This window comes from Hyaena hyaena, unplaced genomic scaffold (assembly GCF_003009895.1).
Source record: "Hyaena hyaena isolate Hyena2069 unplaced genomic scaffold, ASM300989v1 scaffold_634, whole genome shotgun sequence".
Classification (NCBI taxonomy): Eukaryota; Metazoa; Chordata; class Mammalia; order Carnivora; family Hyaenidae; genus Hyaena; species Hyaena hyaena.
This window is the reverse complement of record NW_024081267.1, coordinates 847634-866854: the sequence shown is the minus strand read 5'-3', so window position 1 is coordinate 866854 and position 19221 is coordinate 847634. Positions and strand designations below refer to the sequence as shown.

Below are 19221 nucleotides of genomic sequence, written 5' to 3'. Positions count from 1 at the left end.
AGGTCGTCTGTGGCAGGTGCTCCCTGTGCACCTCCGCCCATGTCTTCTCAGCCAAGCCCCTCAGGGCCCAAGGCTCTCCCCTGAGGCTCCTCCTGATGATCTGTCATGTTCTGTGACCTGAGGCTTTGACAGGGCCATGCTGATCCTGGAGGGCCCCCCCCCCCCCCAGTGCCTGGAGATGGTAGAGGATGCCCCGGGGCTGCCGTCACATGACCCACGGCCACTTCCTTGCTCCCTGGGGCCGTCCACTTGCCCTAGTCACCGCAGGCCAGGCTTCAGACCACCCCTGAAATTACCCGAACCACCAGTCTGAAGCCCAGCAGCACAAGCTGCAGAGCCCTGATGCTTCCTCCTCACAAACTGAGCTGGGCTCCTGGGCCCCACACAGGTGTTCACGCCGCCAGGCGAGGCTCCACAGCCCTCACCTGGTGACCCCAGCTCTGCCCCTGCGTCAGGCTCAGGGGTCACAGCCCCAGTCTCTCCAGCAGCACCTCGGGTCTCTTCAGACCACACTCTCTGAACAGGGCATTTCCTGATTCAACAAGCTGGCAGGTTCCCTTCTGCCCAACGCCCCCTCCCCAATTTGTCCTCAGCTAATACCCGACTTCGGCCTAGACAGTCCCTACTTTCCACTTGAGGCAAGGGTGGCCTCCCCTCCCTCCCCAGGGGTGCCTTCCTCACCCCCATTTCTACTGGGAACGCGCCCCACACTCCTGTCCCCAGCTCCACAGCCACTGTTTTAGGTGTTACAGTCGCTCAGTCCTGTATCTCACAGAACCTGTGTTTGTTTGCTGGAGCTGCTGTATTACAGGAATTAAAACAACAGAAATTTACTGTCGTGGTTCTGGAGGCAGGGAGTCTGGGGTTAGGGTGAGGGCAAGGCCACACCCCCCCTGGAAGGGCAGGAGACCTTCTGGGAATGTCCTCTCCTCTTCTGACAAAGACCCACTCATGGGGTCGGGGCCCTGCTCTGTGCTTAACCAGCTCCATCTACAAAGACCTTATTGCAAATAATGCAACCTTTTGAGGCTCCAGGTGGATGAGAACTTGGAGGTAACAAACACCATTCAACCCAAGACATCTGTGTTGGCTTCCTTCCCTTCTCCATCTCATTCTCCACCCACCACAGCGCTTCCTAGGTGGCCTCCCCAATAAATTCCTCACATTCAATCCACATAGCAGGGTCTGCTACTGAGAATACTCGAGACCCAGCCCCTTGCGCCGAGCTCCCGGGACCTCCCGTGCTGAGCCCTAGCGCACCCCAGTGTGGGGGAGGATGGCGGCCCCTTCCTCCCAGGTTTGGAGGACACGGGGGAGACTGCTGCAGGCTCTGGGCTGAGGGCCGTACGCACTCCCTGCTCTGGGGAGTGGGGTTCTTGGGGATGACCCCAGATGGGCTGCTCAGTTATCAGTCGTCTGGTGCCCCCTTGGGGGCAGATATTGTGTTTTGGGGGCATTACTTGCCTCGGTTATGATAAGGCACAGGGAGGTGGGGGCCCTGCAGGAGATGGGGACACCTGTCAGAGCAGGCAGAGCCAGCCTTGGCAGGAAGGGGATGGCCTTGTCCCCCTCAGGGTACTGCCGCTGCGGGGAGGCACCTTGGAGGCTGCAGGCTGGTCCCTACAGACGGCGGCTGCGGGGTGAGGCAGGCAGCGGGGAGCAGGAAACCTTAGTGCCCGCGCCGCATTCTCCCACAGCTGCTTCAGGTGAGGTCGGAGATGGCTCTGTTCCCCAGTCCTGGGTTGGGCCCCCTGAGGCCCGCCCTTCCTGTTGCAGGAGGGCCCTCTGGCCCCCTCACCCCCAGGACCGGGCTACCTGGGACCAGCCAGGAGTGCTGCCCACAGCTCCCCAGGAGGCCGTAGGCTGGGGGGCTGCGCTTTGCACCTGTAGGCAGGCACCACACCCAGAAGTCCACGGAGCCGGCAAGGCCCGGCCTGGCCTGGCAGTCCTAGGAGCCAGCAGGGTGGAGGAGGCTGTTTTTTCAGGATGGAATGTGCAGAATGTGGGGTAGGCACCTAGCTCCTCCCCACAACCTGCCCTGACCATGCTCGCCTCTTTGAGCTCTGCGTTTCTCCCTCATAAAGGGGGAGCCCTGGTGGGTGTGAGGGTGTTTGGCCAGGGAGCAGCTCCGCGTCTCCTTATAGCTGGGGCTTAGGGAACACAGAACCCCTCGGGGACCACCCGGAGACCTGCCAGGAGCCCCCTGGCACCCCTCAGGCTCCCCTGGGGACCACTTGGAGCCCCTTAGGGCTCAGAGCTGCACCATGTGGGGAAAGATGGAGTGCTGAGAGGACAGGTGGATACGCCTGGACCGAACACCGCGCGGGCTGCCCACGTGGACTTGCACCTGGGCACACAGACCTCCTTCCTTGGTGCACCAGGTGGCTGGGTAGGAACCAGGATGCCGAAGGGCTAGAATCCCATTGGGGGAGGGCGTGAAGTTCTCAGATGCTGTTCTGGTGGGGCTTCATGACACTTTCCTCATGTCAGACATTGGAGGTGACATCGGCTGACCCAGCCCACTGGGAACCCTGTGGGGGGTGACCGGAGGGGACGGGCCTTGGGGTCCATGACAGCCTCAGTTCCCAGCTGGGCCTCCAGGAAGGATCCACCGGAGGGACCTCGCCTGCAGACACATGCAAGCAGCTCTGGGGGAGACGAGCTCCCCCTCTCCCTGGACGCCCCGTGCCAGGACTGTCAGACCTCAGGAGGTGTGGGGGCCAAGGCTGGAGCTCCCCAGGGCCTGGGCTGTGTGCTTGGGCCTGAGCTGGGGCTTCAGGGGCTGATCCTGCCCCTCAGTGTGCACGTTGGTGTCCCCTAGGGGAAGGGCACAGCTGCAGTGGGCCCAAACGCCCCTCTGCCAGTGTTCCGGGGCATGCCGGCCCCTCTGGGTCTCATTGTGCCAATCTCTGCAATGGGACCAGGTGTCCAAGGATAAGCTGTCTCTGTCCCTGAGACCCAGAGACCACAAGGGAGGCAGCCACTGGGTCTCTGTGAGCCCCAGTTTCCCCTGTAAAACAAAGATCCCAGGCGCAAGATGTCCAGGGGCTGCATGGCAAGAACAGCGTCCCCAAGCCTTCACCAAGGCTGCTGGCAGATCCCACTGAGCACCTGCTACGGGCCGAGCATCTGCAGTGAGGATCTGCAGACTGTGTCCCGTCCCATTTGGCATTCCTCAGCACCCTCCAAGGTGGGCAGGAGAGAGTGCCCAGGCCCTGGGCTTTGGGGTGGGACTTCTGGGGACAGACCTGCCTCCTGGGGCCACCCACCGCCACCCACCCTGTGACTTCAGACTGCGGTAGTTGCTAACTTTTATCAGGATATTTCACAAGAACACTGGCATTTCGTCTCTCGAGAAGCCGGAAGCTGCAGCCTCCGACTTGGGCCATCACAGGGGTTTTCCTGGAGCTCCGCGGGGTCCCCGGGGCCCTGTCTCCATCTACGCCCCCACCAACCCTGCTGCAGCCAGACAGATATGGCCACACTCCCAGGCCCGCCCCGCGGCCCCCACCCCTCAGCAACAGCAAAGGAGACCTTGGGGAGACCCAGGCCCTGCACCCCCCAGACCGCTCAGCTCCCCACCTGTGCCCTGCTGGCCCCTCGTGACCCTGCCCTAGGCCTGGATGCTCTTCCTGCAACAACCCCCCCTTGGGGTGTCCTCCCCTCCTCAGATTCTGTTCCTCTCACGCTCAGGGCACCGTCTCCTGGGCTGTTCGAGCCATTTCCAGTGCCTGGTCTAAAATCAGTGGGCCCTGGGGCTCTCTGATGGACTGCCGTGGAATGTAACTCCCAGCGGACCCCCAAGGTCCCCCCAGTGACGAAAGGGCCCCCCACTGGAATCGCTATGGGAACCTGTGATTTCCACTGTGGAAACGTGTGGGGACCCCAGGCTGGTAGGCAGGAGGAGAGAGCCTGGGTCTGCCCTGGAGCAGAGAACTCACAGGGGCAGCTGTAAGGACCCCACGTGGGCACCTGCTGTGGGGGGGGCTAGTTTCCTCCCCACCCCGCCAAGTGCTGCCGTTCCCAGTGGGTCACTTCCGGCCACCCCCTGGGTCTGGATAGGACTCAGTGTCCTTAGCTGTCAAGTGGGCACAGCTTGGAGAGAAGGGCCCAGTAGGCCCTGCGGACACAGTAGGTGCTCAGTCACCACACAGAGCGGAGACCCTGGGGCTGGGGGGGAAGGGCGGGACCGGGGGAGGGGCCGGCTGGGCCCCAGGCCCTTCACTGCACCACAGGGATGGGCCCCACACCCCCAGGCCCGGCTGTGCCGTCGCCCTCACTCCCTACCTGGCACCCCTGCCCTGAGGCTGTGCCCACCTGCTGGCTGCCAGCATTTATTTCTGCAGACAAGCAGGGCCTGCCACCAGCCACGGGGCGGGCACACAAGTCAGGCCTCTGCTGGCCTCTGCGGACTTTCTCATGGAGGCCCCGCAGGGACGGCCCAGGCCGACCACCCACCTGTCCGACTGGGGAGGTGGGCCGAGGGGCCCGGAGAGGGCGGAGGAGGGCATGGAGTCCGCCAGCAGTCACGTTTCAGCTCATGGGTACAGACGGTGTGGACAGGGTGGGGGTGGGGCAGCAGGGAGGGAAGGCAAGACTGCAGACCCCCCGCCGGCCCGCCCCCCCCCCAGGGCGCTCCTTCTGCCTTCTGGAGCTGGGGCCCCACACTAGACGGTCCGCCAGCACCCCGCTCCAGGCCACACAGCTGGCGCTGAGGGCAGAACTGTGCCCTCTTTGGGGAGACGTGCTGGGTGGGTGGCTGCCCCTCTGGGCCTGTTTCCTCCGCTTCCCAGAGGTCCCTCCGGGTTGAGCGCCCTGTGGCCCATCCTCCCCCAGCAGTCTGGGAGCCCTTTGCGCCTGCACGCAGCCTCTGACGCCACCTCCCAGGTAAGCACGGGCTGGGCCCCGCTGTGGTGGCTGTGAGCAGGGACGTCTGGCCGAGGCTCAGTTCACGGGGCCCCTGGGAAGGCCAGAGCCGGGTCCCCATGGGCAGCGGCACTCAGGGCCTCCAGCCACCGCTGCTGCAGCTCCGCCGACGGGGCGCTCAGGTACAGGGTCTGCTGGGCCTGGTGTAGCCGCCACACGTGTCCGGTGTCCGGCCTCTCCGTGGGGTCTGGCACGCTCACCTTGCAGCCAGAGAGGGGGATGGAGCGTGGCAGCCGGCTGGCCTGCAGCAAAGGAGAGTTGGTTGGCACCTGGGCCTCTGTGGTCTGGGCACTGCTGATCACTCTTTCCCACCGGCGGGCAGCAGAGGGGTGACCCAGAGCAGCCAGGGAAACTGAGGCCCCAGGATCACATGAGCCTGAGCAGGGTTGGTGCCGGGCAGTGTGGCCCAGGACCCTGTGGGCTGCGGGAACCGGAGCATGCCCCCAGTACGACCCCAAGGGCGGGGGGGGGGGCACACCTGGCTGCCTCCCTGCAGGTACAGCACCAGCTCCAGGGGCTCCGACGCGGGGATGGTGGCCCACACCTCACTCCAGGCAGCACCGCTGTCCGACACCCGCAGGTGACCACAGAGCAGGCTGGGCCGGGCGTCCACAGCCAACGGCTTCTGGAGACATGAAGGGTGGCTCAGGCACGGCCTCCCTGCAGGCGTCACCCTCATGGGGGGAGACGCCAGGCTGGCCTAACCCACCCCATGTCGCTGCAAGGTGGCCTTGCTATCAGACTGGACCCTCTACGGAAGGGAGGCCACGAGTGGGGCTGGGACAGAAATAACAACAAAGTAGGGAAAAATGGAACAGACAGAACGAGGGCGTGGCTCACGGGGAAGGGCTGTGTTTCAGCTGAACGCACACCCCACGCACACACATACACCAGGTGCACATGAGCGCACACACTGAGCACACACCCTGTGCACACAGTACATGCACACGTGCCATGCACACACCATGAGCATGAGCGCACACACACACACACACACACTCTCTGTCCTGGCTCAACAGCTCTGGGAGCATGGTCTGTACAGACCGCCAGGGACGGGGCTCCTGTCCAGAACGTGCACAGGCCCTGCCCACCTCTGTGTTGTGCTTGGGGTCCTCAGGCACTACCTCGGGGCTGGGAGTCTCAGGTGCTCCCTGCTGGGTCAGGAAACACTCTCGGCAGACACGGCTCTGCCTGCCATTCTCAGCCTTGAACTCGGAGCACTTCCCACAGATGACCTGCAAGGGGGAGGGCACCTGTGACCCCACCTCCCAGAGACAGAAGACTGTCCAGGAAGAGGCTGGAGGGGCCGAAGGGCCAAGAGAGACGCAGCATGTGGAGGGAAGGGCTTCTCCTCAGGAGCCTCGTCAGAGGACAGGGACCCCGGGATGGGCCCCTGCCAGGTATCCAGGACTTGCCTCCTCACCTGGAGGGCCCAGGGGTCTGTGTGCACAGAAGGAAGCCTGGGAAGAGGCACAAAGCACATGGAAAGATGCTCAACATCGCTAGTCCTCAGGAAAATGCAAATCAAAGCCATGATGAGATGTCCCCTCACACCAGTTCTGTGTTATCCAGAATACAGAAAGTAAGTGTTGGTGAGGATGTGGAGGAACTCATGCCTTCAGCACTGTTGCTGTGAATGTAAAATGGTACAGGTACTGCGGAAACAAATATCCAGGCCTCAAAAAAACTGAAAGTAAAGTTACTCTACAACTTAGCAATTTCCATGATTTCTACTAGATTTCTATTTCTAATTTCTATTTCTAAGGATGATTGAATAGATGAATGGATGGACGGATGATGACCCATCCACCTACCTACCACCCATCCATCCATCCACCCACCCACCCACCCATGCACCCTCTACCCATTCATCCATCTATCCATCCACCCACCTCTCCACCCATCCATATACCTATTTATCCATCCATCCATCCATCCATCCATCCATCCACTTACCCATCCTCCATCCACCCATTCATCCAATTGTCCTTTCACTCGCCATCCATCGATCTGCTCACTATCCACCCAGCATCCACCCAACCATCCATCCATCCATTCATCCACCCATTCACCCATCCACCCAGCTATGCACCCTCTCTCCATTCATCCATCCATCCATCCATCCATCCACTCACCCGTCCATCCTCTATCCACCCATTCATCCATTTGTCGTTTTACTCGCCATCCATCCATCGATCCGCTCACTATCCACCCACCATCCATCCACCACTTATCCACCCATTCACCCACCCATGCACCCTCCATCCACTCATCCATCTATCCATCCACCCACCTATCTACCCATTCATATACCTATCCATCCATCCTTCCATCCATCCACCCATCCACCCATCCACCCATCCACCCACCCATCCACCCATCCACCCATCCATCCATCCACCCATCCATCCATCCATCCATCCATCCATCCATCCACCCATCCATCCATCCATCCATCCATCCATCCATCCATCCATCCACCCATCCATCCACCCATCCATCCATCCATCCATCCTCTATCCACCCTCCCATCCATCCACCCATCCATCCATCCATCCTCTATCCACCCTCCCATCCATCCACCCATCCATCCATCCATCCATCCATCCATCCATCCATCCACCCATCCACCCATCCATTCACTTAAGGGCTTATCTACTTACCCCTCCTCCCCCTAGTGCCTCAAGGTTTCATACAAGAGCATGACAATGGACAACAGACCAGGCTGCTGGTGCTCTCTGGACAAAACAGTCCTAAGACAGCTCTGTGCTAAGACCCCTTGTTAACATATGTTCCACTTTAACAACTTAACCTAGAAATACTTCATCAGGAACAACTTTCCCTTCCAATATTAAGTTCAAAAGCCCATCCTCAACAGAAAGGGTTTTGAGGGTTCTGTGAGGAGAAATGGAGATGGTGACCACTCAGGGTGCTGGTGGAAGGTGCCCAGCACACAGGCCCACCCAACCGTCAGCACCCTTGACGCACCTGGACTGAAGCAGCAGGAGGGGGCTCCCATCACAGCCACACCCCGTGCCTGCCCCCTCCCCCACCGTCCCCTCCACCTCCTCACAGGGCTCCCAGGACACCCAGCTCTGAGCTCTGTGGTTCCAAATCTGGTACTTTTTCAGCCACAACAGTGCTGGTCAGACACAAGTGGACCAGAGAAAGGAGCTTCTATTTCGGACGGGCTGTCGCCTGTCTGCTCCAGGGCGCCACCCTGCTGGAGGGGAGGGGGCGCTGCACCCAGCCGCGCCCGGACTCACCGCCCCGCACAGCTTGCAGCGGTGCTTCCTCTTGGTGATGGAGTTGAAGGTCTCGCCGCAGCTCCTGCAGCCCTGCTTGTCCTTGTCACGCCTGGTCTTCGCGGACCCCCTCCTGGGCTCGGGCTACAGGGGGCAAGCGTGCGGCGGCAGCTCGGTGAGCACGCGGGCAGACACGCCCAGCAGACTTCTGCCTGCTGCGCAGAAGTCGGAGCCGAGCACGTCACCTCTGCCCTCGCCCGGCCCCGCTCCCCAGGCCGACCTGCGGTCACCGTCGCCCACAGGGAGGGTCTAAGTGGGCCTGGGACTCTGCCTGGACTGACTTGGCCTGTGTGGAGGCCAACCCAGCCGCCCAGGTGTGGGGGCCTGTGCCCGGCATGGCCCGCATTGCCTGGAGCCCGCGCCCCTGGCCTGAGGCTCAGGGGCCTGCACGGCCCTCCGCCGTCCTCTCGCCCAGGGCTGCCAGGGGATCAACAGGAAGTCAGGAAACGAGTGTGGTTTGTGTTCATAGAGATTAAAAAGCCTGAGGACGAGTCACATGAACATCATAAAGTGCTTTCAGTTTAAGCAAGCCGTGTTGGATCCGGAGGGCAAGGCCAGGGGGCTCATTTTCCTCTATTGCTTCAGTCTGGCCTGTAACACAAGGATTTCTTTCATTGTCAAATGTGTCCACTTTTTTTTTTTTTTAACTCCAATGCTGCCCAAAAATAAGGAAGGGGCCCCTGCGTGAAAGGCACAGTCAGACGACAAGTGGGCGCCCTCTTCAAGGCTGCCCAGGCACCACTCAAGGAGCCCCACGGGCAGCGCGGCGAGCAGCCAGTCGGGTTCCGACCAGAAAGGTTATTTACGAGCAGAAACAAGACTGCATGAAGCACGCCCGGCGCGGCTACTGGCTGTGTGGGGCCCGGGTGACTTTCCAGCCTGGGTCTAACTACAGTCGCTCAGCTGCTCGCTAGAAACATCTTATAGAAGAGGAAGAAACCAGTCAACAAGCAGAACGCAAGGCCGCCTCTCCGAGCAGTCCCCTCACCGCCTCCCAGCCCCACCGGGCACCGCGGACAGTAGGGCGAGCCGGGGGAGGGGGTCTGCGTGCTTGGCTACCGGTCCCTTGCCCCTGTTATGTCAGCCCCCAGGACCCCAGTCCCACCAAGGCAGAGGCCTTCTCACCAGCAGGGGGCAGGTGTGATCAGGCGCGCACTGCGCAGACAGCGCAGCGTGAGGCTTCAGCGGGGCTCAGCAGGGCCGCCTGGCTGACCCGTTTTCCCCATCTGGGTAGGAGTTGTACAAGGCGGGGGACAGCCCCCAGGCCCGGCGCTGCCCTCATCAGGGACGAGACACTGAACGAGTCACTTCTCCCCGAAGCTCAGCATCCCCCGTCTATACAGTGGGGTTAGCAATGGCTCCCAAGCCCCATCACAGCACGTGGACCCTGACCTACTTGGCCAATTACCCTGTTATGTCCCCATTTCTCTCCACCTCACTCAGGGCCCCTCTCCTGGAGACCATCTCAGGACTGCTCAGGGCCAGACGGGGGAGGGACGGGGCCTGGGGTCAGGGGCACGGGCAGGGAGAGACGGGGGGAACATGGCCATTCTTGGGGCATGCCATGGTTCAGCATCCCTCAGAGTGACCCGCCAAGGGCCCACGAGGTGCGAGTGGCCAGCAGAGCAGCAGGGTGGCTGGACATGTCCCTGGCCCACGGGCAGAGCCACAAATCCCAAGGGGCTTCCAGGGCGTCCCAGGGGAAGGGCTGGGGAGGGCTGGGGAGGGCTGGCCCGTGAGGGCTGGAGGCGGCTGCTGTGGGGCTGGGGTGCAGGGCACCGCCTGAAGGTCAGTGGAACCAAGGGCAGTTTCCACAACAGGGAGGCTGGGGCCCGGGGCTGAGGCCCCGCAGCAGCACCCTCACCCCAGGCCACGCAGCTCCTGAAACGGACATGGACACTGAGGGGTCAGGAGCCCACCCGCAAGGCTGGGGACAGGGTCTCCTTGGCTCACCACGCGCCCTTTGTGGACGGGTTATCAGATGAGTGGACGAGAGCAGTGCTCATCTGTTTGATGCTGAGACATCAGAAAGGACTGGGCCAAGTCCCCAGGCAGGTACAGGATTGTGGCATCTGTAAGGCTGCACCCACAGCACCCCACACGCCAACGTGGGTGCGGGAGGGGGTCTCTGCCCAGGGCACTGGGGTCTGATTCACTTGGTGTTTTCTGTCCAGCAGCACAGAAATAGGAGAAACAATCGGGCAAAACTTTGTCCCCAACAGGTGGCCTTACAACAGCCCCTGACGACACCTCACACCTGCCCGAGGTCCTGCAGGGCGTGGACGCGGACCCTGGGGGCCCCTCTGCTCCCCATGGGCAGCTCTGTCCCGGAGCCCCAGAGGGGTCCTCGGGTGGAAGGGCAGTGCCAGGCCGTGGGGTGGGGGGGCAGGGCCTTGCATGCCGCCTCAGAGGGTCCACACGTCCCCCACACACACACACAGGTCTGGGCCCCATGGAGCTTCTGCGAAGAGCCACGTGACTTGCAGAACACTGAAGGCTTCAGCCCCTTGCAAAACTTCCTGGTTTGGGTTTAGCTCCTCTGAGGAAAGGGTGCTTGCGGAACCTCATGTCTGAGGACACTGGGGCTCAGGAAATGAGACCATTGCAGAGTGTGGGCTTACCGTCCTCCCTGAGTGTGCTAAGAATAAGCTTATGTCTGTAGCAAGGGCCAGTCTCTCGGTGTCAGAATGAACCTTCCGCTCATTTCTGAGCACCTTCTGTAAAGGTGCACGGAGCGGGTCTCGGTCAGGCCCTGTATGGCCAGGGCTCCGCCCATGCTGAGCTGCCCCAGGTCTGGCACATCCCTGCTCACAGGACACACCAGTGAAAAAACCATGGAGCCGCTGGTCTGTTAAACTGTATGTCGTGGGCCCCGGATAGGTGTAAAGGCCCAGGGGCACGAGGGGACTAATGCATTCTTACTAAAAATTCAGGCCATGACAGGAACCCTGCTCCCTGTGGCCTAGGAGATAACTGCTGTCTCCCAAAAGTCTCTTCAGATGCCCTCTTCCCAACGTGGGGAACGAGCCAGAGGCTAGGCCTGGCTCCCGAGCCTCTCTCTAAAATGGGGCTGCCCAGGACAATGACCAACCCACAAGGGCCACACAACCTCACTGGGCCTTGGTGCTGAATTCAGGAGACTCAGTAGCAATTCCAGGCAGTGCCTGGGGGGGACGTGACCCTGCAAGGTGAGGCTGTGGGAGGGGCAGACGGACTCAGGTGCAAACCCTCAGGCAGCCCGCCCAAGCACAGGCCTCCAGCCCTTCCCCTCCAGCACGCGGGTGCCACACTGCCTGGTGTCTCAGGTCACAGCTGTCACCAGCATTCATGACTGGTCAGCCAGTGGTCAATTAACCACGCTCAGGCACCCACACTCTCTCTCCTACCTAATCCCCCAACCAGCCGGAGGAGAGGTGCCTGTCCCTGTCCGTGGACAGGGCCATAGGCTGCCTCACTCCTTCCCCGCCTGCAAGGCCCCAGGTGGTGAGAAGGCGAGCAGGCTTGGAGTGGGCGTCTCGGGCACCACCCCCTTCCTGGGCCTGCAGCAGGGACCTCCGTCCATCCTCCTGGGCCCAACAGATGGGGCGGATGCCACCTCGGAGGAGCCTTCCCTGAGAGCGCCCCTGCCTGTCTTCCCGAACCCCGGGGCTAGACCTTTCCCCTTTGGATGTCCCAGCTGCATAAAGGTCAGGCCCCACCCTGAGTCGCTTTCCACAGAGGAGCCCAGCTGTGCGACCTCTCCCCAGTCCGGGCAATGGACGCGTGGGTCCCAGCAGGCTCCCCCGGGTCCTCTCCCAGCAGGGCCAGAGGCTGTCACTGAAGAGACTCAGGTCAGATGGGGAAGCTGGCCTCTGGACCCTCACCCCCAGGGCACCCTGGTCTGACCTCACCCTCCACTCCCCACCTCTGCCGAAGCTAGAAGGGTTACTCACCTCTGTGGTAGCCCCTCCACCACTGGCTGCCACTGCAGGCTCCTCAGCACTGGCACTCACCACCTGGAAGGGGCGGAGGTGGTCAGCAGGACTGCAGGTTCCCCGGCCCTGCACGGCCATTAGCGCAGCCGCGACCCTGGGGAACACCCCTGCCCCTCCCGCTGACCACAGGGTCAGGACGGTCTGTCGGGGCCCAGCGTTCACCGGGACTTTGGGGGAACTGCTCCTCTCGGGCCCAGTGTGGGACACCCCTGCAGGGTCTGTGCCCCGCCGTGCGGGGCAGGGGTGAGGGCCCGGCTCCCCCTGCCCCGCTGCAGCCACAGGGGTGGCTCGGAGTCTAGGCTGCCTCTGCTCAAGGAAGCCTGGGACTGATGCAGTTTCCTTTCAAAATGTGTTCATGAAGCGGGAAAACAGCAGATTTCATGCAAATATTAAGTGGTCTGACAGGCAGACCCAGTAAGGCTGTGGGAGGGCCAGCCATGCCTGGTGATGGGGACATGGGGACCTGGGGCTGTGGGGCCAGGCTAGGCCGGGCTTCCCTTGGTTTCAAGGGTGCCTCCGGTGGGGGGTGGGAGGGAGGGACCCTTCCTCAGAAGGCAGTCACGGCTGTGCCCACAGAAGGCGGCCCCCAGTGGGCGGCTGTGGCTGACTCCCCCACCTGGCCCTGGGCAGGGACCCTGCCTCCTCCGTGTGGGGACAGGCGAGCTCCTCATGCACAGTGTCACCCAGGCCCACTTCTTCTTCCTGCCCAGCTGAGCGCTGACCCACCTGGCTGGGCCCCGTGGCCCCCATGACAGTGCTCAGTGAAGGACAGGCAGTGAGTGCACGTTTCCATCTGCCAGCCCCTGCTCCGTCCCTCCCAGAGGCCCATCCCCTCAGGGTCCCTGTCTGCCTCCAGGCACGAGTGCTCACAGGGGACTCTGGAGCGGGAGAGGGGTCCTCATCCTGGCCGAAGGAGCCCCCGAAGGCCTTGAAGGTCTGGCTGTTCTGCCTGTGCCTCTCGATGGTGGCCTCAATGACCTGAGACGAAACCACAGAGAACCAGGGCCCTCAGTGAACACATCCAGGAGGGCGGGGCCAACGCACCTCTGTCCCCACAGACAGATCCTGTGGCCACATGCGGCCCCCTGATCCACGCCCCTTTCACAGGTCCCAGGTCCACCCTGCATGCCAGCTGCCCCCCACAGCGTCCAGGCTGCCGCAGATGCTTCCTGGACGTTCTGTATGGATTTGCGGACACGTGTCCATTTCCCACATCAGCAGTCCCACCTCATTGCTGTTTGAATCTCCTTTTTCTCTCCTTGCCCAGATTTCTGTTCTAAGAATTCTGGAAGTCACCAGGCCCTCTGGGTTAGGCTCTCTGCCTCGGCCCCTGCTCTGACCTTTGCCCTCACAGCTTTAGTCATTGTTCCCCTTGTCCCCACTGTGGCCAGGCCAAGTCTGCTCTGGCTGCCCAAGGGCACTGGCCACCTCTCCGCTGCATGCGGCCTGCCGCTCACGCTGGCTGGCCGTGGGCTCCCCTTGGGCCTCCCAGACAGCAGAGACCCAGTGCTCTGCCTAGCCGCCTCCAGGCCCTCCGTGTTTATTTGTTCACTATGGTGCCCAAACACACGAGCCGACTCAAGGGCCTGTGGCATCTGATGGGACTTAATGGGGGTCACTTCATCTCTGTGAGGGGGACACGAGTGGGCAATGCCTGGGCCACTCCATCCCTTGCTGCAACATGAAATGGCCACACTGCCCAAGAATTTGGTCATTTGATTACTTTAAAATTGTAAAGGCTTCACCTGAATCCATTCTTTTTTCTCTTCTTCCGTCCTGTAAAAACAAAAGCAGTATTTTATCAACCTGGTCTTAGACACCATTAATCACTAGACTCCTGTCAGGCCTCGCAGCACATGCCTGAGCAGCTCATGGCCTCCACGTGCAGCTCAAGAGCTAGAGGACTGTCCTTGCCTGGCACACTGTGGGCAGGTGTGGGCAGGTGGAGTCATGTGACACCAGTGGAGTCAGGTGTGTCCAGGTGGGGGCAGGTGTGTCTAGGTAGCGGCAGGTGTGGCTACATGGGGTCAGATGTATCTAGACAGGGTCACATACGGCCAGGTACGGTCTGCAGACCCCTCCACAGAGGACGTAAATCAATGCCTCCCCGGACCACAACAGGTATTACAAAGACCTCACGTCACCATGGAAACGAGACAGGGTCTCCTGTACAGTCCTGCCCCTCAGAGCACAAGCCTGGCATCAGTCACAAAGCCTGAAGCAGATGTGCTGCTGTCTGACCAACTAACTCTACTTCAGGAAACTTCCTGAAGGACAGGCTGACAAACATGCACAGGGCTGGTGCAAGGATGCTGCGTCTAGCACCTTCTGCAGCATGAAGACGCAGAAGCTGACCGCTGCTCATAAGGGAGAATTTTGCTGCTTTCAGAAATGGGGCTCGGATCTGAGACGACTTCTTTCATACCAGGCAGAATGGGCTACATAGTGAACAACCATGCGTGATTCTAAAACTCAGTACACGTTCATACGCGGAAGTTCTGGAAAGTCACTTCCAAGATGATTAAGAGTGTCTTCTGGGTACGGAAGAGGAGGAAGACAGCGGTTTGATTTTTACCAACTTCCCCTTAGAGCTGTTACATTTCAAACCACAAATAAGCGAATAACATGAGACAAAAACAACACGTCACAAGGTAACCCTGTTCAGAAAAGGAAGCCGTCTGCTACAGTCTCAGGTCACAGCCGTTCCCACAGCAGCAGGCGCTGGGACAGCCACCCATACCGAGTCTGCAGCTCCAGGGACCGCTTCCTTCCCGTTATGACGAATGTGTGGGGTGCGTTTGGCTTGATGGTATCTTGCACCTAGATGCACAAGGGTCAAGGGTGAAACAAAACCACGGTTACTCAGCGGGCCCTGAGCAGCAGCCCCATGCTCTCAGACATGGGGGTCTTTCCTGAGGAGCGGACACGGGTGACCCAGCAGGTGGGACACTGGGGGAGCTGGTCCGTGGGGGAGGGTGGACCACTGTCCTGCCCAGACAGGGCTAGCACCTCTCATCTCCGGCACTTGGAACTGTGCTGGCCAAGCCGGCCTGCCTGTGGGGCTTCCCAGGAAGTCGGCCGCCAGCCCCTGACAAGGAGGGGAGCCTTCCCCCACCAAGGCACTGCCCCCGAGAGAATGGGAATCTCAGAAGGACCTGGAGGATCTCCACCACTCCACCAGCCCCCGTGATGGGAAGCCACCCTCATCCCCCTGGTGCCCCACCCCTGAGACCCTCAGGCCCACCAGTGTCAGAACTACAACCCAGCTTCAGGGAGATACGGGCCCACCCAGAATCTGGGCTTGGGCCTCGTAGCAGGAATTTCCCACATGCTCCAAGGGTGACAACTTCTGTGTTAGCACACTTAGTTAATATGCCACTGATTTCTTACACGAAAACATTACAAAATGAGTTCTTCTAACAGCTAGAAAAGGTTTTTTTCCTGTAGTTTTGACTTTTAATGATTTTTCTTAAGCCTGGACTCAGAGACTTTTAAAAAAGGTATTTTTTCTTGAATCACTAAGGCAAACCTTCATCTCTTAAAACTGACTGGGCACTGATTTAGTGAGGGGTGCCTGGGTGGTTGACTTAGCTAGGCATCCGACTCTTGGGTTCAGCTCAGGTCATGATTTCACAGTTCGTGGGACCGAGCCTGGGCCTGGAGCCTGCTTAGGATTCTTTCGCTCTCTCGCTCTCTCTCAAAATGAGTAAATCAACTATAAAACATTTTTTTATTTAGTCAGTATTTTCAGAGTGCCAGTTAATTCAGAGCCCTCCCCCACAGAAAAGGGCACTGATTCCAGCCCCTGGAGCCCCTGTGCCAGGAAACACGGAGGGGCTCAGGGAGCACAGGGTGGCAAGCCCAAGAGGTCGTCTGGACCCTGGGCCTTCAGAACCTCATCTGGACTCCAGGACCGGCAGGAGAGGAGACAACATGGGACCAGGGACCAGGCAGGGAGAGCACCGTGTCCACGTTCACCCCAAGCTTCAACTTTGTGTCCCGAAACGGGCCTTGAGCATCAACCTCACAGGGACGGAGGTGGCCCAGGTTCTGGCGCTGTCCTTCATCCTGCGAACACAGGCCAGCAGCACCTTGGCAGGCAGGCCAAGTACAGAGACAGGGATCCTGTCCACACCGCCAGGCTGAGTGGCCCCCGAAAATGTGTAGGCCATACCTGAGTCACAGAGCTGAAGCTCGAGAAGTGAGCGGGAGACCAGGTGCAGTGTGGCGACGCTGCAGCAGCCGGAGCTTGGTGTTCGCACCCTGTCCCGTGCCCTGCCAGGGAGCGGGTGGGAGACAGGGGCCCACCCACCTGGAGGTCCGAAATGTCCATCTTCTCCCGGACACTGAACTTCTGGCCCATGAGCCGCAGCTTGGGCACACAGTAAAGGATCATGCTGTTGAACTGCAATAGGGACAGCACCGGGTGAGGGGTGCCTGGTACCCCCACGGAGGGCACCACAAAGAGGGGGCTTGGCATGGCCCCGCAGCTGGGCTGGGCGTGGCTCCGGGGCAGGCAGGGCAGGGGCGTGGCGCGGCAGGAGGCGGCCGGAGGCGGGGCGTAGGGCGCGCTGGGCAGGGCCTGTCTCTGGCGGGGGGGGGGGGGGGGGGGGATGGGTACATAAACCCACGATGGGCGTGGCTTTGTGCCGGGGAGCGGGGCTCTGTCTGGCAGTTTGGGGTTCTGCGAGGGGAGGGGGCGGGGGGCGTGGCAGCTCTGCGGCAGGGGCATGGCCGGTAGGGGCGGGGCTCCTTGGTGGGACTCTGCGGCCAGCCCCGGGGGTGGGGGGCTGGGGGGGGGCTCTGTTGGACAGGTCGGGGTTCCCCGGCGGGGGGCGTGGCGGCAAGGGGCGTGGCTCCGTGGCTGGGGCGTGGCTCCCCGCGGGGGCCCGTGGGGGCGGGGCTCCGCTGCGGGTGGGTTAGGGCTCGGGGAACCGGGCTGGGCGGGCCTCACCAGGAAGAGCTGGCGGTCCTGGGCAGTGCCGTTCTTGGCTGACAGCTTCAGGATGTGGCCCTCCTTGATGAGCTCGTTGGCGGGGTTGACGATGTCCTCCTCGCCACCGAGTCGCTCATACACCTCCAAGAGCTTGTGCATCTTCTCCTGTGACAGACGCGGGGCTCAGGCCACCACACCGGCTCGGGGACCCCAGGGCCCCCCGTGGCAGCCACCAGGCAGGTGCGGCCCAGAAGCAAGATGGGGCAGCAAGCGAGCCAACGAAGGGGTGAGCGGGACACGCCAGGTGCCGCTTAGGCTGGGCGTTGAAAAATGAAGTGAAGTCGCCCCGCAGAGAACGACGAATAACAACCACTAACAGCACTGCGACGCACCACGCTGGCCTCCTCACGCTGCACACATAGCAGCTCAAGTCCAGCACAGACCCTATGAGGTAGGTGCCATTTTATCCCAGTTTACAGACAAGGAAACTGAGGCATGGAGAAGTCAAGTGAATTTCTGGACGTGTTTCTGCTAGAGACCAGGGACTGGTGCTCTCATGACCTCTACACTGCACACCTGGTCCCTGTGGTCGGAGAAGGTATTTCCAGCGGCTGCAGCTTTTGCCCTGGACCGTCATCACTGTGTGGTAACCTCGCCTGGTTCCTGTTCCTCTCAGACCACACGGCCCAGGGCCCTCAAGACACTGGACCTCTGCAGGCTGCAGGTCATCTTCGTCTGACCTCAAGACTGGCTGGGTGGTCACATGGCCACCTGGGCTGTGACAGGAAATGGTTGGCAGCTGTGGCCCCAGCTCTGAGCTGAGAAGCCATGGGCCCTGCCCTGCGCTGCCAGCACCAGGGGTGGACCTGGGACCAAAGGAATGAATACAGCAGAAGGCAGAGCTGAGCCTACAGGAACCTCAACTCAGTGACACTCTAGAGCCTGGACCGGCCATGCCACAGCAGCCGTGGCCCGGAGACCTGGGCAATCTCAGCCTGCACACCTTGAAGCAGGCTGGTTTGGCCAGCCCTCTGTGTCTGGTACAGACACAGGTGGTAGATGTGGGTGTGGGAGCAGGAGCAGGCAGGGCAGGGTTAAAGGGCCTTGCATGCACAGGGGGGCTGCACATGCACATGGGGAGCTGGGCATGTACCTGGCATGTGCTGGGGAGCTGGGCATGCACCTGACGTGTACTAGGGGACTGGGCATGCACCTGGTGTGTACTGGGGGACTGGGCGTGCTCCTGGCGTGTACTGGGGGGCTGGATGTGCACCTGGCGTGTACTGGGAGGCTGGGCATGCACCTGGCATGTACTGGGGGCTGGATATGCACGTGGCATGTACTTAGGGGCTGGGCGTGCACCTGGTGTGTACTGGGGGGCTGGGTGTGCACCTGGCTTGTAGTGGGATGCTGGGCGTGCACCTGGTGTGTACTGGGGGGCTGGGCGTGCACCTGATGTGTACTAGGGGGCTGGGTTGTGCACCTGGTGTGTACTGGGGGGCTGGGCATGCACCTGATGTGTACTGGGGGGCTGGGCGTGCACCTGGTGTGTACTAGGGGCTGGGTGTGTTCCTGGCATGTGCTGGGGGGCTGGGCGCGCACCCTGCATGTACTGGGAGGCTGGTCATGCACCTGACGTGTACTGGGGGGCTGGGCGTGCTCCTGGCGTGTACTGGGGGGCTGGATGTGCTCCTGGCATGTACTGGAGGGCTGGATGTGCACCTGGCACACACGAGGGGGCTGCACATATATGTGGCTTGTGGGAAAGCTGGTGTGCACCTTGGAGGGAGTTCAGGCTAGAGGATTCTGAACAGAGAGTGACTAAACAGGTGCCCCCTAGAAAGCTCGGAGCTGGAGAAGTGTGGATCAAAACTGGGGAGACTCCTGGGCAGTGGGAGAAGCCTGGGCAGTGGTCCAGGTTGAGCGGGGGTAGGGCCTGGCACAAGCGTGAAGAGGCTCCTATGAGCACACACTGATAGTTCCCTAAGGCCATGCCCTGGGGTCAGACAGGACCCCACACCAGAGCCCCTCACCCATCACACCTGGCAGGCAGAGACCTTGCAGACTAGGGGAGAGAACC

General features: G+C 61.2%; 1 protein-coding gene across 8 annotated transcripts in view; it reads right to left on the bottom strand.

Annotated features, from left to right (window-relative positions):
- Positions 1-3298: 3298 nt before the first annotated feature.
- The window catches only part of FGD3 (FYVE, RhoGEF and PH domain containing 3), a 36267-nt gene continuing 20344 nt past the window's right edge, over positions 3299-19221 (bottom strand). For 4 of the 8 annotated variants that reach the window (XM_039216477.1, XM_039216471.1, XM_039216474.1 and 1 more), the window contains 10 exons: positions 17160-17306; positions 16518-16610; positions 14946-15025; positions 13951-13981; positions 13076-13183; positions 12164-12226; positions 8193-8315; positions 6018-6161; positions 5405-5551; positions 3299-5168 (listed from right to left, as the gene is read on the bottom strand). In XM_039216477.1, the coding sequence (XP_039072408.1) occupies positions 4950-5168; positions 5405-5551; positions 6018-6161; positions 8193-8315; positions 12164-12226; positions 13076-13183; positions 13951-13981; positions 14946-15025; positions 16518-16610; positions 17160-17306 (1155 nt within the window). In that variant the 3' untranslated portion in view covers positions 3299-4949. The other 4 variants (XM_039216473.1, XM_039216478.1, XM_039216475.1 and 1 more) reach the window with 3 other exon arrangements.